The sequence below is a fragment of the Suricata suricatta genome, chromosome 9 (assembly GCF_006229205.1).
Source record: "Suricata suricatta isolate VVHF042 chromosome 9, meerkat_22Aug2017_6uvM2_HiC, whole genome shotgun sequence".
In the NCBI taxonomy this organism is placed as follows: Eukaryota; Metazoa; Chordata; class Mammalia; order Carnivora; family Herpestidae; genus Suricata; species Suricata suricatta.
This window is the reverse complement of record NC_043708.1, coordinates 93,658,573-93,684,948: the sequence shown is the minus strand read 5'-3', so window position 1 is coordinate 93,684,948 and position 26,376 is coordinate 93,658,573. Positions and strand designations below refer to the sequence as shown.

The window sequence follows — 26,376 nt, the reverse complement described above, 5'->3', positions numbered from 1 at the left end:
GTTTGTACAAATTAGATCATCATTGTGGCTGGCCTTGTTTAGATTCTGAACCAAGGTTTTGAGGCATGGCCTGTCCGCACTCACCTGTAATGTTGAATTACAGAATGTATATAAGCAGCATTTTGTATCTCTCTAAAATGCCTATTTTTGAAATGTTACCTTCAATTGGTAGGTGTTATAATAGGGGAGCTTGAGCTGTAGTGCTTAAAGTCAATAATAGTTTTGAGAAGAAAATTGAAAAGATATATAATGACTTTCTGATATTTCTCTAGGGAATGAAACACTATTTCACCTGAAAATCTTTCTAGGATCATTACTTCTGCCTCTAAGAGACTTCATCTTAAGTAACCTTTTTTTATTTGGCTCCAAAAAAGAGCAACTTTATATAAATATAATGTGTTACATTTGAAGATTAGTTTTGGGTAATCACCTCAAATACTTGGTCCTTACTAGATATTTCATTTTTCATTCTTTCAAATATATATGAATGACTCTGAGAACTATGGCCTTCCCAGCACTCCTCCCAGGATGGGAATGACCTGGGTAGAGAGCATAAATTTAGAAGTCAGGAAGGTTAGAAAAGAAAAATGACTAGAAAGATGAAAGGCACGATAAATGTAAAAGCTTGTCAATTAACAGATTGAAAGAAAAATTACACAATTTTCCCAGTAGATGCCAGAACAAACTTGAGAAAACTGATACTTGTTTGTAATACTTAATCTTAGAAAATGAGGAATAGAGAACTTCCTTATCCTGATAAAGCATCTACCAAAAGTCTATAGCAAATATAATTATTTTTTAAGTTGTTTTTATTTATTTTTAGGAAAGTGAGAGAGCATGTGGGGAAAGGGAAGAGAGAGGGAAGGAGGGAAGGAAGGAGAGAGAGAGAGAGAGAGAGAGAGAGAGAGAGACAGACAGACAGACAGACCTAAGCAGGCTCCGCACGGCACAGCCCAAGATGGGGATGGAACCCAGAGCCGTGAGAGCATGACCTGACTTGAAATCGAGAGCTGGATGCTTAACTGACTGAGTGCCCAGGCGCCCCAGCAAGTGCTATTCTTAAGCATGAAATGTTAGAATCAAGGCAGGACTGTCTACTAAATACTTTGGGAGGTCCCTACTGGAACAGCAAGATAAGAAAACAATGAAGTGTGGCTAAGTAATAGAAGATACACACATTTTTTTGTCACAATAGTGACAAAAGTATAAAATATCAGTGAGTCCAAAGGTGTACAAAGTCTTTATGGAGAGAATTTATTGATAATGTTTTAAGAAACATTAAAGAAGGCCTAAAATGGGAACAGTAACATGTACATGCACAGGTATCAATCCATGAATATGTCAGTCTTCTCAATTTGATCCACAGATTTTCATGCAATATCAATCAAATTTCCCACTTGGTTTTTGAGGAACTTAGATGGAAGTGTGAGAGGTTAAGAATGTCCACAGTAAGGCAGAGGAGACTGGCCCGCCCAGATACAAAGTTATAAGGATGGTCCTTGACTTAGGATGATTTGACTTAGGAGTTTTGATTTTATGATGTTGTGAAAGTGATATACATTCAGTTGAAACTGCACTTTGAATACTGAACCTTGATCTTTTCTCAGGCTACTGATGTGGTAGGAAGCTCTCTTGTGATGCTGGGTAGCCAGAGTGAGCCTCAGCTCCCACTTGGCCACATTCACAAGGGTAAACAACTGATAAACTTAAAACCATTCTGTACACAGATAACCACTCAGTTTTTCACTATGAGTACAGTATTCAATTACATGAGATATTCAACATTATTATAGACTAGGCTTTCTGTTAGATGATTTTGCCCAATTGTAGGCTAATGAAAGTGTTCTGAACATGTTTAAGGTAAGGTAAGCTAAGCTTTGAAGTTCAGTAGATTAGGTGTATTAAGTGTATTTGTGACTTAAAATATTTTCATTTTACGATGAGTTTTTTAGGACATAACCCCATTGTAAGTTGAGGAATACCTGTATAATGAAGTCATAGTAATTAAGACCTTGTGACATTGGCCCAGGAGTAGTAAAAATTATGAAGGAACAAAAGAAAGAGCCCTGAAACAAATCTGCCCTTATAGAGTGAACCACAAGGGAAAGTATAGTGTTTTTCAATTAGATATCTTTCAGGGAGAAATAATGAAATTGGATCTCTACATATACCTTAAAATTTTTTCAATGGATTAAAGACTTAATCCATTTTTAGGAAAATAATGTAGAAGAGCATCTTTATCACTTTAGGGAAAGAAGGGTTTCTTTAGACTACTTGAAAAGCTTTTTTAAAAGTCAAAAGATGAACTACCGACAGGAAGAAGATAGTTGCAACATCTGTAACTGACAAAGGGCTACAATCTGGAATATGTGAAGAACTCCTGCAAGTCCATGAGAAAAAGATAACCACCCCCCCAAAAAAATACAGAAGGAACATCAATATGTTTCCAGAAGAAGAAATTGAATGGCCAACAAATGAAAAAAATGTGCTCAACTACATTAGCAATCAAAGAAATGCTAGTTTAGATCCCAGTGTGTTACTATTTTGAGAAGTCTGACAACAAACCCCAGATCTTGGTGAAGATGTGAAGTTGGGAGTGTAAAACAACTGCATTGGACAATTACTTGGAATTATCTTGTATTCTTGAGCAGGCACATACCTAAGCCCCAGGAATTTCACTTTCTGGTACTTACCCTAGAGCAAAACTTCCTCTTTCAGATGCGCTGAATTGGTTGAAATATTTGAAGCCCTCTTCCCTCACGGTGGGGGAGGAGATTCTAGCATTGCCGGAGCCCCCAGATCTGTTGCCTTTGATCATGACCACTTGCAGCAGGAAAAAGGTTGGAAAACCATTTTCTAGAGAAACTTGCTAGCATGTACCAGGAGATGTGCACGTGCAAATTTATAACAGTATTGTTTTAAATGAGAACAAAAACATGAAGGATATGGTTTAGTTCTGCTAATTCTCCTCTGAAAACCCACAAGCATTAAGTAATTAGAGAAAGGTTTTGGCATGTCATTTCTTAACATCAGTGGTAAAAGCGGTAATAATTGCAAGCCAAGTGAGACAGGCAGAGAAAGAAGCTGAAGGAAAATTGTTTTTTTTTTCTGGCCAGTATGTGTTTTAATCAACATGTAGACAGAGGGGTGGTGTATCATGATGGGCTAGGTCTATTTTGAAACTAAGCAGATGGGGCGCCTGGGTGGCTCAGTCGGTTAAGCGTCTGGCTTCGGCTCAGGTCATGATCTGACAGTTGGTGGATTCGAGCCCCGCGTCAGGCTCTATGCTGACCTCTAGCTCAGAGCCTGGAGCCTGTCTTCAGAGCCCGTGATTCCTTCTCTCTCTGACCCTCCCCAGCACACGCTGTCTCTCTCTCTCTCAAAAATAAATAAAAAACATTTAAAAAATTAAAAAAAAAAAAGAAACTAAGCAGACATCTTGACGATGGCTCCCCAAAGGAGAGAGAGTGGTGGAGGCAAAGTGACATCCAGCTGTCTTCCCTGTTTCCCTCTTACTACCTGCCAGATAAAGTACCATACAACAGGGACATGATGTCTGCAAACAAAATTTTGTCAGAATAGCAGGGACTAGCCATCATGTTCCATGTAATTTTGTTTGGCTGAGAATCCCTGCTGTGATCCTAGGTCTTATGTGTTCCCTCTTCTCTGGTGGGGACAGGCTGGCTTTCTTTTTTGTCCTTTCACCATTGGTCCCTTTGTTTCTATACCAAGGACAGAGATAAATGTAGGACCATAGAGAATGGAGATTATTTTTTTGGCATTTATCTATGATGCAGCTTTCCTAATCCAAATCTCATTATCTTTCCCTTCCAAAAACCTTTCCCCACCATGGAAACCTTCTGTCCACTCCAACTTTTTCCCTGCCCCCATTTCAGTGGCCCCTTTCTGTCTGCAACTCTACTTCACCTACTTGATTCTTTGGAGCGCTTTGTCTTGACTGCTTTCTCTTCCACCCACTGTAACTGCATTCTATTATTTTTAAATCAATGTCTCTTGAGCTCTTTCTGTCTCATTCCCACTGCTGGTGCCTCTGTCTAGGCTCTCATTTATAAAGAATGAGAGGTGATATAATGGAGAGCTGCCACCATGCATCCCTTTAACTTTCTCATTTCTCATGGCTAAACCCTGGACTCTGAACCTAGCATCAGAGAATAGAATGTTTTCTTGGAGAGAGACCATGGAGTTCAAACCTCCTTATTTCATATTTGAGGAAACAAGGCCTGGAGAGTGTTGGTGACCCAGGCTGGGTCACACAGAGGTAGTGGCAGAGCAACAACTAGAAACCCATCCCTGACGGTTAGTTGTCCATCCCTCTTCAGCTTGCCACACCACCTCATAAGCATTCCTTCAAATTCATAGTCATTTGTCTTCTGTCTCTCTGACTAAATTTTGGGGGGAAGAATTATTTCTTAGTCTTATTTGTCACCTTTTCAGTAGTTAAGAGGGCTTCTCAATACTTGTTAAATTGAGTCAAAAGACGCCTGGCACCACACACACTGTCTTCCCTGTTCCTGACCACTTCACCAAAGCCTTCTTGGCTTGGAAGGGCTTCAGTTCAGGCCCTGGTTCCTGCGTGAAACCTCGGTCAGATAGCTCCACCCCCTCTCTGACCTCCCAGGGTCTACTTGGCTTGTAAAACCACCATCTTACAGGGGCCCAGCAGTTTATAAAGTACATTCACATAATGTATCCTGTAGGACCTCCAATAATCTTGCTAGATAAATATTCCCATATTGAGGAAACAGGCTGGAAGAGGTTGTGCGACTTGCCATAGGTCACACAGCAAGGAAGTAAATAACAGAGTTCAGGTCTTCTGACTTTATGCCCTTTGCACTTTTGATGTCCTGTGCTGGGTGGTCTACATGGCATACTAGACATTTTGCTTGATTATCTTATTTATCCTTTGTTGAAATGAACTCGTTATTTTATTTTTTTATGTCTTTTTTTTTTGAGAGACAGAGAGAGCGCGAGCAGGGGAGGGTCAGAGAGAGAGGGAGATACAGAATCTGAAGTAGGCTACAGGCTCTGAGATAGCGGTCAGCAGAGCTTGACGTTAGACTTGAACCCACAAACTGTGAGATCATGACCTGAGCCAAAGCCAGACACTTAATCAACTGAGCCACCCAGGCATCCCTGAACTCATTTTAAAAAATGTTTACGTATTTTTGACAAAGAGAGGAGAGAGAGAGAGACAGAGTGCAAGTGGGGGAAGGTCAGAGAGAGAGACACACATACAAGAGTCTGAAGCAAGCTCCAAGCTCTGAACTGTCAGCACCGAGCCCAACACAGAGCTTGAACTCACAGACCGCAAAATCATGACCTGAGCTGAAGTTGGACACCTAACCGACTGAGCCACCCAGGCGCCCTGAAAATGAATTCATTTGTTTCCTCCAGTTACCAACTTCTTGAGGGGAGTAGCCGAGTCACATATTTCTTTCATGCCATTCATAATTGCTAGCACAGTACTGGGCAACGTGGAAGCTGCTTAAGTAAGGTTAAGTTGAAGGCAAACACAACTTAATTTACCAAAAAAGACCAGCTATCAGTGGACTTCCAAGACCCTTTTTGAGTCACCCCTGAATGAAATCAGCAATGAACAGAGGGAACCAGAGGAAGGAAGAGGCTGTTAGAGAAAGCCAGATGGTAGACACAATTAGCAGTTGGGCGACAGCTGGCCTGTTGTCAGTCTGGTGATGAAGGGTGGTAGACAAGCAATACACAAGACCGTCTTCAGGAAATGTGCAGTTTTGCTGGAGAGTTTAGACATTTTCATGAGAAAGGAGAGGAATATTTAAAAGTAGCATCATGCCCATATAGGTTAAGCAGATAGAGCACTCCTACATATTGAGAAAATGTTGGTTAAAGGTATATCCATAGTAGGATGTGGCTTATGAAAACAGGTTTCCGGGGTGAGAGTGGAGTGGATAGAGAAGCATTTAACTAGGTTTGTGATCATTCCTTTAGTGACTGAGGCTGTGAGAAAAGGAACATACAGGTAAGGATATTTCCTTTAATACAAATTCCCTTCCTTTTTCCCTTCTATGGCAATCAATATGGCCTCCCCCCTGAGCCCTGGTGTCAGAAGTGAAGGGAGCCCAAATAATTAAACATGTCATGTGTGCTTGGAGATGTGTTGTGATGACTAAATTTATGAATTTCTCTGGGACTGCCTCATTTCACATATTTTTGTGCATTTGCCCCATAGATTAGTGAGATGCTTCAGAAATTCCAATACTTGGACAACCAAACTATATTTCCAAACTTTATTAACTTTTCTCAAAAGGATCACAAAAATCCACTAACGGATCGCATACCCCACATTTTGGTTTGGAAATCACATTGCATCTCCTGAGTTCTGTAGCATTTTGCATCTGAATAAAATGTAAAATCTCTTCTACTCGAATGCATATGAAAGATGTCCAATTTTCTAATAGTCAAAGGCTACACATGTTCTTTTATGAGCTTCTGTCTCTTCAGAGAATATAAGATTAAATCATTTTAGATTAGCAGTAATAGAACTTTAACATCTGTTGCTTCCACAGTGTAGAATTACTTAATAGGAGCTGAAGGAATGTGTATGTCAACTACTCAGAGGTGCCAGCAATTAAGGGAAATTACTTCACATCAGAAATTGTAGTTTCTATGCAGTAGACTCTGAAATTTAAATATGTAAAACCTTTTCTGGGACATTCATGTATGAATTTTTAAGGTAATGTCTCATCAAAAATTGATTAATATCATTGGGGTCTGTTGTTAGAAGTTTTAGTTTGTTTTCAATGCTTGATACCTATACAGCAATTGTACTTTTATGTGATGTGCAAATATATATGGGAAAGTTCTAATTTAAAAAGGATACCAGGGGGGCACCTGGGTGGTGGCTCAGTTGGTTGAGCATCCACTCCGGCTCAGGTCATGATCTCATGGTTCATGGGTTTAGTCCTGCATCGGGCTCTGTGCTGACAGCTCGGGGCCTGGGGTCTGTTTCAGATCCTGTGTCTCCCTTTCTCTCCACCCCTCCCCTGCTCATGCTCTGTGTCTCTCTGTTTCAAAAATAAATAAACATTAAAAAATTTTTTAAAAGAAACTTTATGTCTCTTTATGGTATTCTGGTTATAGTTTAGTATAAAGTGGCTTTGGATATAGTGCAAAATAATATATTATCAGTTATTAAAAAATTTTTTTCACATGTATTTTTTTGAGAGACAGAGACAGAGCACAAGTAGGGGAAAGGCAGAGAGAGGAGACACAGAATCTGAAGCAGTCGCCAGACTTCAAGCTGTCAGCCCAGAGCCTGACGCAGGGCTTGAACTCACAAACTGTGAGATAATGACCCGAGCTGAAGTCGGATACTCAACCAACTGAGCCACCCAGGTGCCCCTATATTATTGGTTATTGTAAGTTTGCCATATCAGTGTTTCATTCTGTTCTTCAAAACATATCTTGACTTTTTAGGGTTCGACACCAAGCATAGCTTCTTGAGTCTATTGAGACTAATATGGGTATATTTTCTGTTGGCTCAGTGTGTCCATTTAGTCCCATTAGCAAAGGATCACCAAGGTAGCTGGTTATAAACATTCTTCTAACAGTTGCCATTTTCAAGGACACTGGTTCCTGTCCCAAGGTGGGGTGTGAGGGGTGCTGCCTCTATGTTTACTTCTGGCCAGTTTGGTCTGGACTTTCCCGGGACTATTTAGACTTAGACCCATGGATCTTCCTTTCCTGTGAAGGGACCAATGATCGTTGCTCCAAGACTCTATCTTTTGGGCTTATCTTATTTCTCAAGTTTTAGGTACCCCTTCTTGGAGTTCTTATCAGAGACACCCACTACATTTCAGGTTTTCCCTCCCAGGTAAGAAGATTCCTAAGATTATGGTAAGTGGGGGGAGATCTGAGAGGTGGCATCTTAAGGAGATGTTCAGTAGAAAAGCCTGGCGGGCCTTACAAAGGAGTTGTCAATCTAAGGTGTTTAGGCATACAGGAAGTGTTTGGGTACATAGGCAAATGAGATGATTCAGAGTTGGGTTGAAGGTAAGACTTTCCTCACTGGTTTCCAAATGTGTACAAAGGGGTTCTTGTTAGTCCTTGTCGGGGCTACAGGCTTTGGAGGTCAGGTCTCATCTTCACCTTCATTTTCTTATCAGAATGGTTCTACTTTCATTGGTTTTGTATGTTGGCGTGCCATGTAAGATTTTATTTGAAGAAACTTGCTAAGGAAAGTTTGCAACTCGCTGGACCAAAGCAGTTTTCTGAGGTAGTGAAAAGTTTTCTGCTATGACCTTATGTATGTGTTCTGAGACCCTGTGCAAGAGTAGTATCCAGCTGGCTGTGGGGATACTGATCTGCTACAGACAGAAAGTAACCCAAACTTAGAATAGCTCGATCATGTTTGTAGAAGTCAAACAAGAAGTTCTCCAAACATAAAATTATCTCTACAGTAATCTGTCATCAAATGCTTTGAAGCAACATATTGTGTTCATTCCTTATTGCTCAATTGACTGTCCTAAGTGGATGGAAGCAAACAGGCTGAACAGATGTGCCTGAGCCTTGCTGTCATGCACTGAGAGTGGCTCACATATGCCTCTTGAAATAATTTCACAAGAGTGGACACACTCTGAATTTTAAAAAAAGAGAAAGAAAAGGGAGAGAAAATCCTAGTACAAATTACAGCCTTCTCCATTAATGATACATTTATAGAAATTTCAAATAACATGTATGCTCTAAAGACAGAACCAAATAACTTAGCCAAGCAGCATAAATGAATAATTTGGATGTCTCTAAATCTGGTATATAACTTCTATGACTGTAGTAGTTTTTGTTCCAAATCAAAAAAAATAACAATAAGAGGAAAACAGACCTTTGAATAAAAGTTTACAGAACTCTTAAAGTACCTCCATAGATCTCGGTGTTGTGTAGAACACAAAGGCCACAGATTGAATGCCTCAGGATTAAGGACTGCAGTACCTTGTTCTTTTATTGTGCCTTATATTCATCTTCTTTAAGATAGTATCTTGTGCTTATTTTTTTTAAAAAATCCAGTTTCTTAACACACCTTTCTCAGAAACATAAAATAGTAAAATGTAGATAAAGATATATCATATTGAGAAACATAACTAACTAGCATACAATAAACAGGGTATAAAGATCATTTTCAAACAGTCGTGGACCATTCATAAAATATAAGAAATTTAATATTTGATAAATGCCAAATTTGATATGCAGATCAATTTTGCTGACCAAAATGGAATAAAATTAGAAATCAATAGCAGTAGCTAAACAGCCACCTGTGATCAGGCAGGTTAATTTAGAAATTGGCTACATAGTTGCAAGTATATTGCAGTTCCTCCATCCTTTTGCATAAGTAAATCCAAGGCACACCCCATTCTATAAACAGCTGCTGACAGAAATGTAAACAGTCCATGCCAAGACTTCATACTGAATGGGTGGAACAAGGAAAGACTTCCTGAGAATCCATAAGAAATATACCCGATTAGACCTTGTCCATTGGGTGAGTTTCTTTTCTTTCCTTTTGATTCAGCCATTAAAGAATATAATGCTATTTAGGGAGCAGTTGAACACATGTTCTAAATATATTACTGTACAAAGTAGACCTAACAAGAACCAAAAAGACCTTATTGACACTTAATGGGCAAGGCTAAGAATTCTCATGTCTTTGTTTGAGTTGTGCAAAAACATCGAAAAATAGTTTGATTTTCTGAGCCTGTTTCAGTGTTCTTTTTAAAACTTTTTTGTATTTTAAAAAACTTCTTTTAAAATGGTGGTATAATTGATATTCATTGTATTAGTTTCAGGCTTACAGTATAATGATTCAATATTTGAATATATTGCAAAATGATCACCACAATATGTCATGTTATCGCCTGTCACCATACATACAGAGTTTTTGTGTCGTGAGAACTTTGAAGATTTACTCTCTTGCCAACTTTCAAATATGCAATACAGTGTTTTTAACTATAGTCACCATGCTGTGTGTTAAATCCCCATAACTTATTTATTTCCTAACTAGAAGTCTGTATCTTTTGACTTCCTTTACCCATTTTGCCCACCCTCCCTTCCTGACTCTGGTAATACCAATCTGTATGCGTGAGCTTGGGATTTTTTGTTGTTGTTGTTTATTCCACATATAACTGACAAGGTACAGTATCTGTCTTCTCTGACTTATTTCACTTAGCATAATATCCTCAAGGTACATTCATGTTGTCACAAATGGCAAGATTTCCTTCTCGATAGCTGAGTAGTATTCCTGTGTGTGTGTGTGTGTGTGTGTGTGTGTGTGTGTGTGTGTGTGTCCATCTCATTTTCTTAATTATTTATATAATTTATAATATTGATGGATATTTAAGTTGTTTCCCTATCTCAACTGTTGTAAATAATGTTCTAATGACATGGGGTACGTATATCTTTTTGAGTTGTGTTTTTGTTTCCTTTTGACAAAGACCAGAAGTGGAATTACAGTGTCATATGATTGTTCTGTTTTTAATTTTTTGAGGAAAGTCCATACTGTTTTGCTCAGTGGTTGCACCATTTTTTACTTCCACTAACAGCATATGACGGCTTCCTTTTCTTCCTATCTTCATCAACACTTGCTGTCTTTTTGATGATAATTATCCTAAGAGGTGTGAGGTTATACCTCGTCATGGTTTTGAGTAGTATTTTTTATGATGATTAGTGATGTTGGACATCTTTTCATGTATGTGGTGGACATATGTATGTCTTCTTTGGCAAAATGTCTATTCAGGTCCTCTGCTCATTTGTAAATCAGCAGATTTGGGTTTTTGGTGTTTTGTTGTAGGACTTCTTTGTATATTTTGCATATTAATCCCTTATGATTTGCAAAAAATGTCTTCCATTTAATATGTTGCCTTTTCATTTTGTTTCCTTTACTGAGCAGTGTTTTTAAAAGAACAAAGTTGAGGTGGCTCAGTCGGTTAAGTGTCCAGCTTCGGCTCAGATCATGATCTCATGGTTTGTGGATTCGAGCCCAGCTTCAGGCTCTGTGCTGACAGCCTGTCTGGGTTCTGGAGACTGTCTTTGGGTTCTGTGTCTCCCTCTCTCTCTGACCCTCCCCCACTCGTGCTCTGTTGCTCTCTGTCTCTCAAAAATAAATAAAAAACATTTTTAAAAAATTCAAAAGAACAAAGTTGGTATAGGGAAGAAATATTTACAGATGTTTAAACTCAGGACAAACTTGTATCACTATATTGCCTGTTAATTAACATTATGGGAAAACCAAAACTAGCGCAGTACTTAGAAGCATTTATGTTCTTGAAATGGCTCTATTTCCAGGAATAAATGGAGGAAAGCTCTTTTCTTTTTTGATAAAGTAGAAGTCTTTGAGGACACAGCAGTACTTGAGCATATTGAGAGGGTCCAATACCTTGAATTTAACATGGCAACTAACTGTGTTATAAGAAAATGTGCATTCATTAACTGACATTGTTGGTGTAAGGTCAGTTTTTGCTCACACAAATTAGAATTTGGGAAGAGTACCTGAAAGTGAGAGACAAGAAAGCCAGAAAGGGAAAAAGTGAGTAGAGAGGTCATGGCAGAGGGGTAATTATTAGAAACAGGGCTGTTAGAACCCAACACGGGGGGTGGTCGAGGGTGGATGTTAGACTGTGGAAAAGAAAACCAGTTATGAGGTGATGGAATCCTGTGTGTTAATAAGCCACCATGTACCCAGAGAGCCTATTTCCGGAAGCTAAGAACAGCCAACCTCTGGTGTGGTTGGCAGGGGTGAGGATGTGGGGAAGGTAGGACACGGAAGAAGTGGAACCATATCTGGCACATCTTAGTAGCCGTTGTAAGCATCTGTGTGCCAAACCAGAGGTTTAGGTTAGCCTTTGGAGTAGCGCATGTGGGATGGGAGCTCTCAACATTCACAGTTCCTGCAAGTCTGTAGGTACAGCACTCCTCATCAGAGAAAAGTTAAAGTATGGTCTCTGTCCTTTAAGAAATCAGTAAAATGATTTCAGTGTACTATAAAAATCACCCGTATAAAACAACAGTGAAAATAACATCCTAGTGTGTAATTGCTTGGATCTGGAAAGGCAGGGTGATAAATATTCTGGACACACTTTCTCTACAAGGTGAATAATAGTGCCCACATTCTTATTTTTTTTTTAAAGGCAATGATAATGGAGCTCTTCTCTTCCCCATTTGTTGTCAACTCAGGGATATTTGTCTAATTGTTTTTATCATTTGGACAGTGATCCTCAACAGGTCTTTTGTCTTTTAATTCCTAAGTTTTTTTATCCTAATATTTTTCTTGGAATGAAAGAAACATCATTGCTACTTCACAATTTAAGTTGTTTGCTTCTTAATTTGGTGTTTCTCCTGAACAGATTAACACCTTTCTTGTGTTGCAGTACACAAAAAACTTGAAGCAGGTGAGATGCAGTAGAGAGCCAGGCTGTCCTGGTCAGAGGCCTCACCACACATGTCCCGTGCTCTGGGAGGACACGTCTTGGCAGAACCACTGACTCCATTTCTAGGTGAAAAATGGAAAGGTGTTGTGTATTTTGTGACCTTGGAAATGCACATTCCAGTATCAAGTCCTGCGAGTACTACTTGATTTCTTATCCTTGCGGTCCTGGCCGGGGTAGTGTCACTATCTATCATTCCTAGTATTTCTGGCTTTGAGTCCAAGCCCCAGAATTTGGTGGCACTCCAACATAGCCATATGCCATCGTTTGGCTTGTAATTGCAGAATTCCCTCTGTCAGCCAGTTGAGTTCCGGATAGCCCACCCTCCAAGTACTGAAGTCACTCCTTTTCCATTTTTGGAAAATATTTTCACTCCTTTCTTTGAGAGTTTTATAAAGTTTTCAGTGTCATTCTTAAGGTCTGTGGAAAAAGTACCATGCTTAAAGCCATGAGATCAATGTTCAAGCTTTAATCTGTTGTAATCATAAGAGCTATGACATCCTGATACCTATTAGGTAGGCATTTTGCTACTTGTTTTACTCAGGTAGGTGGTGGTTTCCTGTTGTTTGAGTATAGGAGACCCTGACTCCAGTGTCTGTTAACATCATCATCTGTGTGCTTTTAAAAAGCAACCATTGTGTGGGAGTAGACTTTACAGATTTTTCACTTCTGTGATTCTTAGAGACTTTCCATGGTGTCATTAAGCACATTTAGGGGTACCTGGTGGCTCAGTCAGTTAAGCGTCTGACTTCGGCTTAGGTCATGATCTCACGGTTTGTGGGTTCAAGCCCTGCATTGGGCTTTGTGCTGACAGCTCAGAGTCTGGAGCCTGCTTCAGTTACTGTGTCTCCCTCTCTCTCTCTCTCTCTGCCCCTCCCCTGATCACATTGTCTGTCTCTCAAAAATTAATAAAATGTTAAAAAATTAAAAAAAAAAAGAAGCACATTTAGCTATGGGTTGGACATTGCAGTGACATATGGTTGTGTCCATTATGGGGCTGCTTTCACATTGTTTGACGTATTACTCAGCAAACCAAACAGCCACTCCTATTGCCACAGTATGGCCTATATTTTACAAATGACATATCCTATAGTGTGCCCTTTCCCTGTTACCTCATATCTATAAAACAAGATTTTCTTATCACAAACTATAAGTAATATAACACCCAGTGTTAACTTTCCATAAATTCCTATAAAGGCACATATTCTGATCCTAAAAGAGGTTCAGGAAACAAATAAGTTCTTTTAAATAAATGAATCAGTGGTTTCCATAAATTAAGAAAAACCCAATATTTCATTTGAATCATTCTACAATGGTCTTCCAGAAGAACACTTTTCCACTTTCAAGAATAATTCCAGTGTCTTCTTTCCTAACATGTAGTTGCTTGTATTTGTTTACGGGGTTTTAGTGCTCACCTACTGAGGTGACGGTAACATTTCAGAAATAGGTCAACTCCTGGATTGAGACTGTTTATTCTTTCTTTACCCCAGTCTTTCTCTTTAATACTCATAAAGAATTTGCAAATGTCCAGAGGAAGATTTTACAAACATGGAAATGTTTGGATGTCCTGCCAGTATTTGGAAATGTATATTTAATCTAATGGTGTTTGCAGATCATTTTATTTTTTCTCTGGAAAACTTGCTATGTTGGCATATTACCATCTGTTACAAGTCAGTCTTTACACTTTGATTAAATAAGGAGAATGGAATATTCCTATGTAGCAGATGCATTTATAAATATTAAGCCAAATAATATAATATAATATATATTATATTATATTATATATATATAAATATATATTATATATAATATATAATAATAAATATAAGCAAATTTAGATCCTCTTGCATTTTAGCGAAGAACATCTCCCCTTACTGTTAAGGATGGATCCATATTACTACAAAACACTGTACTGATGGGAATGTATGTGTGAATCATAGGTTATAGGTGAATATCTAATGCAGTTGTATAATATTCTGAATTTAGGTAAAATCAAACTCATCCTTCAATAAAGTGTCAAGGAAGAGCTAGAATACAATTTCCTTCTGTTTTTCAAATCCATTAGATTTCTACTTAGTTCTTTGTACCTGAGATCTTTTCACAAACAAGACCACGTCTTACTCAGGAGGGCAGAAACCGATCTACCCATACTAACACCAGAAACTGAGAAGAGGAAGCTCATGTAATGGAGGGCAGAGGCTGTCTCCTCTTGTGTAAATGGGGAGCCCCACTATTGGGAGTACAGGTGGTGTTTCTGTAGTGAAAGTGGATTTGTTTCACTCTAGGGTGTAGGAATTGCAATGGTCTGAGACAGTTGTAGCCAGGGCTTATTTGGTAAACACAAATTGACCCCACTCATATCTTGGTACATCTTAAAATGCTTTTTCTACCTTGTCTCACTCTGTGATTTCTCTTCTCTTTTTCTGCTGTTTCTCTTATGTGTGTGCTTCAGAATGCCAGGAATGGGTCAACAGTGGTGCCATAAACAAAACAAGACAAGCCTCCTGATTTTTTTTAACCTTTATTTATCATTGAGAGAGAGAGGCAGAGCATGATCATGGGAGGGGCATAGAGAGGGGGAGACACAGAATCCAAAGAAGGCTCCAGGCTCTGAGCTGTCAGCACAGAGCCTGACACGGGGCTCGAACTCACAAACCATGAGATCATGAGCTGTGTCAAAGTTGGACACTCAACTAACTGAGTCACCGAGGCGCCCCAAGGCTTCTGAATTTTCACATTAAATTTTAAAAACACTGATAGACTTTATTGTTCAATGCCAGTTATTGGTATGTGAATATTTTTCTCTAGATGAATGCTTGGATAAGGAGATACTAATATGTATGACAGAATATGAGGCAATATAGTTCTTAAAAATGCTGGTGTTTTCTCCTTTACCAGAAAAGTAATAGTTACATTCATATGTTCCTATTTCTACATAAAAATCACTTTGGGCAAGGCAAGTGGAGTCCATAAGCTCTATAGGAACACTGTAATATTTTTTAAACCTTCTAAAAAGTTCAAAATATTTTCCAGTAAGAAATTCTTTACATAAACCTCATGTTTCTCTTTTAAAAGTTTTCTGTTTTGGTGCACCTGGGTGGCTCAGTCAAGTGTCCAACTCTTGATATCAGCTCAAATTGTGATCTCGCAATTGTGAGATGGAGCCCTGTGTCAGGCTCCATGCTAAGTGTGGAACCAACTTAGGATTCTCTGTCTTCCTCTGGCTCGCTCTCTGCCCCTCCCCCACTCAAAAATAAGTATTTTTTTAAAAATGTTTTTTCTTTATTCTCTATTGGGCTTCATGTTTTTCTTTTGCATCTTTACATGCATGCCAAACATGTGTCTTGTGCATATATCTGCAGGGAAAAAAAACACTATGGGGATATGAATTTTGATGTCATACTGTGTTATGTTTAGAAGGGAAGATTAAAATATTCATGAAGATTGGCTTTTTTGAAACCCCAAAGAGGTGGGTATAGCCATTAGAAGAATATAGGTTAGAATGTGTCTCAAAGTGTAAGATTTCCATGTTGAGTATTGGCTCTCCATTGTGCTCTGGCACCAAGCACAGAAAAGGCAGTCACTAAGTAGTTGATCAATGAAAGAGAGTGTGAATGAGTCAGAAGGAGTATCCTCACAGAGAACTTTAGGCAGCACCACAGAAAATAATCTTGATTTGAGAGAAGAGTACCAAGTTCAAGACCAAAAACGTTTGTAGGGAAATGAAAAACTTAATGACTTTTATGCTCTTTCAATTTTGAAACCGTAAGAAAGACCTAAAGAAAGGATTTACAGGTGATGGTACAAGTATTAAGATCTATAATTGCTTAGATTTACCATGACCAACAAGAGGCAAACAAGCCCTCAGTTTCTAACTTCTTTTGCTGAAACCAATCGGAAGGAAGGGCTTTGTGACCAAGAGGCAGAAGTACAGGTCTTTCATCCCAACTTCTTTGAGTCTAAGCCTTAGTTCAAAAGCAATTCATCTCTGTAGGGGCTGGCACCACAGAAAACTTTGGTTCCTGAGTGAAAGCAACTATGACTGAGGTTCCTGCCTTGAAGGAAGGAAAGGAATACAGAGAGAACAAAAATCATAATATGTTCGTAAAGAATACAATACTAGAATTTAGGCGAGGGATATAGCTCATCTAACCTGCTGGTTGATTTTATATCCTTCTCTTGTTTTCTCTTCTGGAAATTAAAATACTCAACTGATGAACACTCTAGCTCTGAAACTGCCAAAAATCAGATAAAACTTAGGGCACCTGGGTGGCTCAGTCAGTTAAGCCTCCGACTTTGGCTCCCGTCATGATCTCACGTTCGTGGATTCGAGCCCCGCGTCGGGCTCTGTGCTGACAGCTCAGAGCCTGGGCTTGCTTCTGATTCTGTGTCTCCCTCTCTCTATGCCCCTACCTGCTCATGCTCTGTCTCTCTCTGTCTCAAAAATAAATAAAACATTAAAAAAGAAAAGAAAAGAATAATCAGATAACACTTAGTGTTAGATTGGAATGCCAAGGTAGCTTTTGTGATGGATAAAGACCTCATAAGTGATTGTACCTAAATTGAATTTTTCCTACGATTTTTCTAAAGGTTCAGGTACCGGGTTAAGTAAGAATAGATGGTAAAATGGTATGCCTTGCTGAGAACTGACAAGTTTCACTTACTGAACACTTAGACAAAGCAATATGCTAAAATCTTTCTGTAGATAATGTCACTTAATAGCCATTGTTATCTCCATTTTACAGTTGAAAGAACTTAGACTTGACTTAGTTTAAAGAACTCAGACCAGGTCACACAAATTTTCAAAATTTGAACCCAAGCCTACTTTCCATCATACTAAGAAAATATCACTATGTATTATAACTCATATACAGACCATTGAGTTTTCTTTAACAATGATGAGCTGATAAAATCATGCATGTCTAGTACTCTTTGTGGCACATGGCAATTATTCAGTTAATATTATCCTTCCCTCTTTTTTTTTTTTTTTACTTTCTGTACTAAATATGCGTGATAGAGGGATGACTTGGCTTTCAAGAAATGGCTGACCTTTCTGGAGTAGTTTTAGAATGATTCTGTCAAATGATAGGGGATTCTAAGGTTGGAGTCTATGATTGACTTCTGTAGGAAGCTTTATGGGAATTTGTTCTAGGAATGTGTGTGTGGTAGGGGGCAGGGGGGATAGAGGGGAAGAAATAGATCTAATTCCTTTGCTCCTAACTAAAACCACTCTTTCCTATCTTATTCCCTAAAAAACAATTAAAATATGTTTTCCTTTTTAAATAAGGAATATCGTTGACTTTCTCTCAGCAGGCAATTATCACCGCTTAGTGAATGTTGAGGAAGTGGGTGTTTCTTTCTATTGTTAATCTGATGAGAGTGAGGGTGGAGAGCCCTTTGAAAAAATATTTGTGTAGGGAGGAGAGGTAGAAGAGAACTGAGTAAGAAGTCTTGCAAGGCCCAAATTATGGTCATTCTTGACTTTTTATAAGACGTTTCCTTGAAGTATTTCAGATGCTACTTCCTGAAGGAGATCTAGAGTTTAAAGAAGTGAACTTCAGTTCAAGTGCTCTTCGTAGATTTTTATGTTTTTTCATTAATTTTTAGGGACATAGTTCTTTCTTAAACTTCTAGGAAAGAAAGGAATATTGCCTGAATATTGACGGTTGGAGCTAGATTGCAAGATGATGATGCTAATAGGAATTAACACTTATACAGGATTTACTCTGTGCCCTACACTGTTCTAAACTTCATGTACACATTAACTCAATCCTCACAATAACCCTCTGAGATAGGATTACTGCTTCATCAAATCTAAAATGTTTTGATGGTGCATCTGTGATCTTGCTAGAACATGCTAAAGAAAGGTTTTCACACAATTATCTCCAGTGCCACCTCATTTAGTAACAATTGCAAGATGTCATGGGTTGTAAGACTGTAAAATGTAAAATGCACTCCAATTATAAAGAAATTGGAGTAAGAAAGCATACACATGATAGGATTGATAAAATACAAATTAATTTTTAAAAAATCATTCCTAATTTTAAAACAGTGGAGCCTGAGCCAAAAGGGGTTAAATTTTCTAAAGTGAAACGACTAAATTCACATCCAGGTGATTTGGTTCTAGAGTCCATGCTCTTAACCTCTACTTTTTCCTGTCTCTCAACAATGTGCTGGAACTGAGCCCACGTCAGATGGGCTAGACTGCCCAAGGCCCACTTACTCATCTTTTTACTGGGGTATCCGTGACCGAAGGGCACTGAGGTCCTGCTGAGGGAGGAAGTGTGTATAGTATGTAGCCACCTGCCTTTAGGGCTGTGATAAAGATTGTAAAATACTTAGTGTGTGGGCTTCTAAACCATTTTTAGCAAGAGCAGTGCAATTGGAAAGAGCTTTCATGAACTGGCTTCTGAAGCATCAATTGCTTGGAATACTGACTGCAAATAGTATGCACAAAATGTTGTTTGGGTGTCCCAAACGTCAAATTCTGCACTTTGTGTTTTCAGTTGAAACTTAATGTTAAGTTTTCTTCATCTGGTGGTAATAAGCAGTGGTGAAACACGTATGGGACTGCAGGATGGGTTTGGGGTTGTAGTTTGCTAAGCACTAGAATTATCTTCTGCTGAAAGATGGTATGGTTCCATTAATTCTAGGCTTTGACTAAATGACTATAAACGCAGATAAGAATCTTGTTGCCATCAATACCCTGCCCAAACCCTGAAAAATCTCTGTTATCAGTTTGAAGGCCTGCCTTCTTCATGAGTCCTTTTATTTACTTGCAGCTTTCTTAGTTTTTAGAATTCTGGTCTTTGTTAACTTAGACTAGCATAGTCATTGTGACCAATTTAGGGCACACTTTACATGGCCTCCAAATTTGCTAAAGGTTTTCCCCAATTTGAAATCTCTATTTTATTGTTGGATCATGGATTACTGTTTTGCTGCCAGGTTCCTGAGATAAAATGAAAGGTGAGTTCTCAACCAAGGAAGCCTCTGCCACTAATCACACCTTCTCCTATTGTTCATCATATTCTCTGGCAGTGTGCCAGTGCTCCTCTCTCCCAACCTGTTTATTACCCTCCAACACATGCAACTGAGGTAATTAGAAGTAGAAATTTAAGTTTGTTGGTTCCGCATAAGCTTAAAGCACCAAACCATTGCTTTTTGGCCTTCTGTTTATCATTTTACATTTCTAGGCTTGAACTGTTTGAACGTCTATCTGATCAGTCCACTCGGACTGGTTTGAACCAATTTTTAATTTTTTTTTTTTACATTTTTTATTTATTTTTTTGAGAGACAGAGAGAGAGACAACATGAGCAGGGGAGGGTCAGAGAGAGAGAGAGAGGGAGATAAAGAACCTGAGGCAGGCTCCAGGCTCTGAGCTAGCGGTCAGCACAGAGCCCAACGCGGGGCTCAAACCCACAAACCGTGAGATCATGACCTGAGCCAAACCCGGACGCTTAACCGACTGAGCCACCCAGGCGCCCCAATGAACCAATTTATAATCCATCTAAGATCATAAAAACCATTTTAGAGATGACATGAACTAATTTACAGGCAGTATGATAAAATTAGAGCAGGTATGACATAGTTGGAGAGCTTTAACTGATTAGCACTAACTTGACTCAGTAAAATGTACTCTGAACCAATCAAACGTAATGTGAACCAGTCAGAACATGCTTGTCCAGGTCAGAACTTACTTGAGCTAGGTAAAACTAGTTTGAAGCAGTTATACCTGTACAAACCAGACCCAAGTAACTTTCACTAGATGTATCTAGTTTTAGTAATAGTGGCTTTAGGTCAGTAAAAATAGTTTTGTAGGTCAAAACTCTGAATTCAACTCTTTCATTCTAAACTAGAATGACCCATTCAGATTTTTTGAACAAGTACAAGTTTATTAGAATGGATTTCAGTGTCTGATACAGATTTGAACCTGTTTTTAAGCTGGTCATAACTCTTTTGCAATAGACATATCAATTTAAAATGAATTGAAAATGTTTTAAACTAGCCAAAGAAGGTCAGTTAGTTTGAAAGTGATCTCTGTTGCCTCAGAGAATGACTCTGAGCTAGTCAGAAATCCTTTGTGCTAGAAATATGTTTTGAGCTGATCAGAGGGAATTTTGGAGATTATTCTTGGTCTTCAGAGCCAGTGTGATCTGTCCAGGATGGGGTGAAGAGAGTGAGCTAACCTTTACTGTGTACCCAGTATATGCCAAGCACTGTTCTGGGTGCTCCACAAAGAGCATCTCAGTCAATCCTTAGAACAATAGAGTGAAGGAGTGTATATTATCTTCTTTTTCATAGAATGGAAACTTGAATCCAAGGTTCAGAGACGTCTGAGTAGCTGGCATGTGGGAGACATGGGATTCAGCCCAGCTCTGCTGGACTTCAGAGGTCATGTGTTTCCTATTAGGCTACCTTGCACAATATCACACCTGGTCACTTTTAAGCCCAACATGCATCTGTAGAGGCTTGAGTAACAGACAGTAAGCTTGGAGATAGAGTGGACATTGGACTTGGAGTTAGGAGGTATATGTTCTAGACTGTGCAAATGAGTTAACTTCTCTGGGTTCTGTTTTTCATCCTTGGAAAACTGAACCCAGAGAGTGTAAGGTCTGGACGTTTGTCTGCCTTGTTAATCTGAAAATAATTGCCTAGAGGCATGATCTAAAGAGTGCAAACTATGATTAATAGTGATGGTTGTATTTATGCCTTCAGTTGTGGTGTTTGGTTTGTTAATACCTTCGTTTAGGATGGCTTGGTTTGAGAACCAATTGTTACGTATTGCTGTCAACATGAATAGAAAACAAAACCCACAAAGAACATTGTAGATTTATCTGTGTGATTATTCTCCCATGATAACTAAACACATTAACTTCTGGTGCGTCAGAGAGAGTTTCATCTGTCTTTGAGTTCCATTCAGGTGGATTTAGAGAATCGTAAAAGAGCGACGCCACTGATGACAACATATTCTTCTGCACCTTAAATGCTGTAAAAACATAGGTATAGAAATGACCAGCTTTTTTCAAATTAAAAACAAGTAAGATAGCTATTCTTATTTGCAGACTTCAGAGATGCTTTGTGCTTCCTCATTCACTTTGAGGGGAACCTTTAAAGTGATAAAACACTATCTGGACCTGCTCTTCAGTTCTTAGCTCTTATTAATGAATCACTGGGAGCCAAATGAGCTGCTGTAAATGTGATATCCTAGAGTAATTGTACCCGATTGGTCATTTTCCGGAGAAGAATTCTGTTATGTACATTAATACTGGCAACCAACCTGTGCGTTCTGAACTATAACATGGGAAAGCTATCATCTGTGAAGTGTCATTCTTTGTAGTGTGCAAACAGAATCATGAATGTTTGTGGAGGCTCTGCCCTTAGCAGCCGACCAGCCATATCTGAATGTGAGGTCACAGATCTTCTCTAAGGCATGATGAGGAAATAAACTGCAGTGGCTCTTGGGGGTCAGCATTCAGGATTAGGGTCATCAAATTGAGGATGGGGGAGACAAACTTGAAAATCAATAAATGTCCTTGTTTAAGCTTTTGTTTATTTTATGGTTGTATATAAATAATTCTATAGGAAGCATTGAGAATCGTGGAAAAGTTTCTTGATGTGAGGCTGCGTGAAAATGGATAATGAGAAGCAAATCATTAGCATCTAATGTAGGGTATCTGATGTGTGTGTGGGGGGGGTAAACATGCATGTTTGAATGGACAGATAGGGTGGTCACTGGTAATGGTATAGATGATTATTCTGATTTGCAAAAGGGTTTATTGGTATTATAGATGGGAAGATAAAAAGAAGTAAGTTTTCCCTGGAGACAGACTACATTTTCATTTGGACTGATATTTTGAGTAGTTTGAATCTATTTGGAGAGTAAAAACAAACACTTTGCTGATTGCAAAGGATAAAAATAACCATGTTTAGGTCTTGCTGGTAAAAACAGAAAATTTCTTCCATAAGACTTTTGTTTTTGTTAATATTGAAGACTTGAATTGGTAGCATTTCTTATTCAAATACCAATACAAGTAAGGGCAGGTGAGCTCTTTGTAATGGAATTATGGTCTCTGAACAGTGACTTTCCAAATCTGGAACTCAGTTCCCAATGGAGCAGTGATATTCTATCAAAGTCTGACTTAATATGCAGTATATAATAACAACAAAATAAAGGAAGCTGCAAGCCAAATTTTACTTGTGAAGTTAGCATATTCTTTGAAGGAACTATAGTGACATTTGAAAATGAATAGGATAAATGAAATTGCCTAGATGACCACATAAAAGAGAAAAGCCAAGGTTCTAGAGCTAGAAGACTTTGAAAAAGAAGGGATTAGAATCACTTTCACTTTTAAGAATCATTATTATTTCTGTAACAATCTCCTTTCTTCTTTCTTTTTAAAATTTTTGTTCTATATGATCTGTATGTAAGACTGAGTGGTTGGGGATACCTGGGTGGCTCAGTCAGGTAGGTGTCTGACTTTGTCTCAGGTCATGATCTCATGGCTCGTGAGTTCAAGTCCCGTGTCAGGCTCTGCACGGACAGCTCAGAGCCTGGTGCCTGCTTTTCAGATTCCATGTCTCTGTCTCTCTCTCTCTGCTCCTCCCTCAGTTGCTCTCTCTTTCTCTCTCTCAAAATTTTTTTAAAAAATTTTAAAAAAGACTGTGTGATGGTTATCTTGTTGATTTTCATTCTCACTCGGAATTTTCGCCTTGACAGTACTATAATATGCATGTTAAATTTAAAGTAAGCTGTTATTTATTATTTCAGTGATACCTCATCTAGCAAATTACTATGTTCTTGAGGACAGTAATAACTAATCCTTTTCACAGAGCCCTTCGGCATATAGGTGTCACATAGTACTTACTGAACTGGATATTAAAGTAACTCACTTTATTCATGGAAGATTCTAATAATTCCTAATGGCTTTTTAGTAAATATGCATTTGTTTGTATTTTACAGGTGAACCACTGAGTTACTCATTATGTCTGATGGAGATTATGATTACCTCATCAAATTTTTAGCATTGGGGGACTCTGGAGTAGGGAAGACCAGTGTCCTTTACCAGTACACAGATGGCAAATTTAACTCCAAATTTATCACGACAGTGGGCATTGATTTCAGGGAAAAGAGAGTGGTAAGTTCTATATAAAAATATCTGAGTCAACATTTGCCTATCTGTTTAGTCTATTTTGTAGGAATTAGAAGAATAAAGTTTGGAATATAAAATTAAAGGTTGCAAATGAAAGTGTATTATGTTCAGTCTAGGCAATGTGATTTAGAAGGTCGTACTGAAAGACACTTAATATAAAAGGAAGGAGATGGGCACCTGGGTGGCTCAGGCTCTTGATTTTGGCTCAGGTCTTGATCCCAGGGTTGTGGGATGTAGGCCCATGTCAGACTGTGCTGAGCGTGAAGCCTGCTTGAGATTCTCTCTCTCTCCCCCTCTCTGCGTCTCTCCCTTTTTTCCTCTCTCCTCTCCCTTTCTCCCTCCCTCCCTCTCTCTCTTTCTCTCTCTCTTCCCTCCCCTGCCCCCTCCTACACTCATGTGCTCAATCTCTCTCTTCCTCAAACTAAAACAAAACCAAGGAAACAAAAGTGAAGATGTAATTTTCCCTTGATATCCTTTTGGCTTGTATCTTTTTCTGGACCTTCACAAAGTTATTTGTCTACCTTTGTTATGAAGCCTACAAACAACCCTGACCTGATGGCATTTTCAATGGCCTTTTTCTTACTTCAGTCCCAGTAAGTGGCAGAGCTCCTCACTGCTGCCAGAAGGATGAGGTTGGGGTAGGAGTGGGAATGCAGTGGTGCATGCTGATCTGGGAAGTAACCAAGAGGACAGGGAGGTTCTACAGAACGATGAAGGAGGGGGCTTTTTTTTTTAAAGGGACCACAGGACTGAAAGTTATTGTGATGGTGGAGAGGAGAGCAGGAAGTCACTGTGTCAGATTTGCATGGAAAAGATGGCATTCTCCATGAACTACATTTCTTGCTGAAAAATCGACACTTACCATGAAGCAGGTTCATAGGGGGTCAGGAGATTAATGACAAAGATCTTCAATGGGGAATATTCTACCTGGAAGAGATACAGGGTCTTTGTCTTGTAGGGCAGAAAAATTCATTCCCTCTCACTCATTCTGGGTCTTTTTATCTGCTGCTAGAGTATTAAAGATCCGCTGAGTAAGAATAGGATTTCATGAAATGTTTAGTATTGACATGTAATTGGTAGAATCAGCATATATGTATGTGATTATATTTATCAATTCCTATTTTATAATCTTGTTATTTATTTTTTAATTCACAGTTGTGTAAACCATCACTCCTAATTTTAGAACATTTCACCCCCCAAAAGGAAACCTCATGCCTTTTAGCAGTCATTCCCTATTTCCCCTTCCTCATATTCCATTGACATATATCAGTGGAATCATACAAAATGTGGCCTTTGTGTCTGCCTTCTTTAACTTAGCTTAATATTTTCAAGGTTCATTCATGTTGTAACATGTATTAGAACTTCATTTTTTATGACAAAATAATATTCCATTATAGTGACATACCACATTTTGGTTATCCATTCATCCATGGATAGACATTTAGGTTATTTCACTTTTTAGCTATTATGAATAATGCCTCTATTAACAGTCATATTCATTTTTTATTTGGACTTAAGTTTTCAAATCTCTTAGGTATAGACTTAGGAATGGAATTGATTGGTCATATGATAACTCTCTGTTTAACTTTGAGGAACTTCCAAATTTTCTAAAGATGCTACACCATCTTACATTCTTACTAGCAATGTATGAGAGTTCCAGTTTTCCATATCCCCACCAACTCTTGCTATTGTCTATTTGATTATAATCATTCTAGTGAGTATTAAGTGGTACGTTGTAGGTTTGACATAAATTTTCCTAATGACAGATGTTTTTGAGAAATCCTTTTTTCATGTACTAATTAGCCATTTATATGTTATCTTTGGATAAATGTCTATTCAAATTATCTTTTTCTTCACTTTTAAGAGTTTTAAAAATATATTCTGGATAAATGTCCTTATTTAATATTTGCAAAGAGTTACAGCTCTTACAGTTAGATCTATGATCTACTTTGAGATCATTTTTGTGTATGGTGTGAATAAGGGTCCAACTTCTTCTTCTTTTTTTTTTTTTCGCATATGGGTATCCACTTGTCCCAGTAGCATTTATTGAAAGTGTTCTTTCTCCTCTGTTCTTTCTCCTATGAATGATCTTGGTGCTATTGTTGAAAATCAGTTGGCCATAAATAAAAATATTTATTTTTGGACTCTCAGTTCTATTCCATTGAGCTGGATGTCTATCCTTGAGCCAGCACAATCTTGACTACTGCTGCATTGTGCTAAATTTTGACATTGGGAAGCGTGAATCCTCCCACTTTGTCCTTCTTTTTCAAGACTGTTTTGGATAGCTTGCAATTACATTTGAATTTTAAGGTTAGCTTGTCGATTTCTACAAAGAAGCCAGCTGAGATTCTGGTAGGGATTGCATTGATTCTGTAGATCAATTTGGAGAATTTTGGTATCTTAACAGTATTACACCTTCTGATCCATGAACATGGTATGTTTTTCTGTATATTTAGAACTTCTTTAATTTGTTTCAACAATGTTTTGCAGCTTTCAAAGTGTGTTTTACACTTTTTGTTAAAGTTATTCTCAAGCATTTTGATTTTTTATGCTATTATTTTTTATTTATTTATTTATTTTTTGAATATAACACAATTCATTTTTTTAACATAGGCAGTTATTTTCCATCATTTACAATACAGGAGTTACAATGACACTCCAAACAGAAAAGCAAAGTAAAAAATCAAAACCCCAACTTCTATTTCATGTAATTAGACTTATACAGAAATTAGAAGGTTAAGTAACAACTAGTTAATCACCT

General features: G+C 38.3%; 1 protein-coding gene across 2 annotated transcripts in view; it reads left to right on the top strand.

The window, feature by feature from the left end:
- Positions 1-26,376, top strand: part of RAB27A (RAB27A, member RAS oncogene family) — a 75,041-nt gene that overhangs the window by 21,119 nt on the left and 27,546 nt on the right. For both annotated transcript variants that reach the window (XM_029950408.1, XM_029950407.1), the window contains one exon: positions 23,426-23,600. In XM_029950408.1, the coding sequence (XP_029806268.1) occupies positions 23,448-23,600 (153 nt within the window). In that variant the 5' untranslated portion in view covers positions 23,426-23,447. The remainder of the gene's footprint in view (positions 1-23,425; positions 23,601-26,376) is intronic.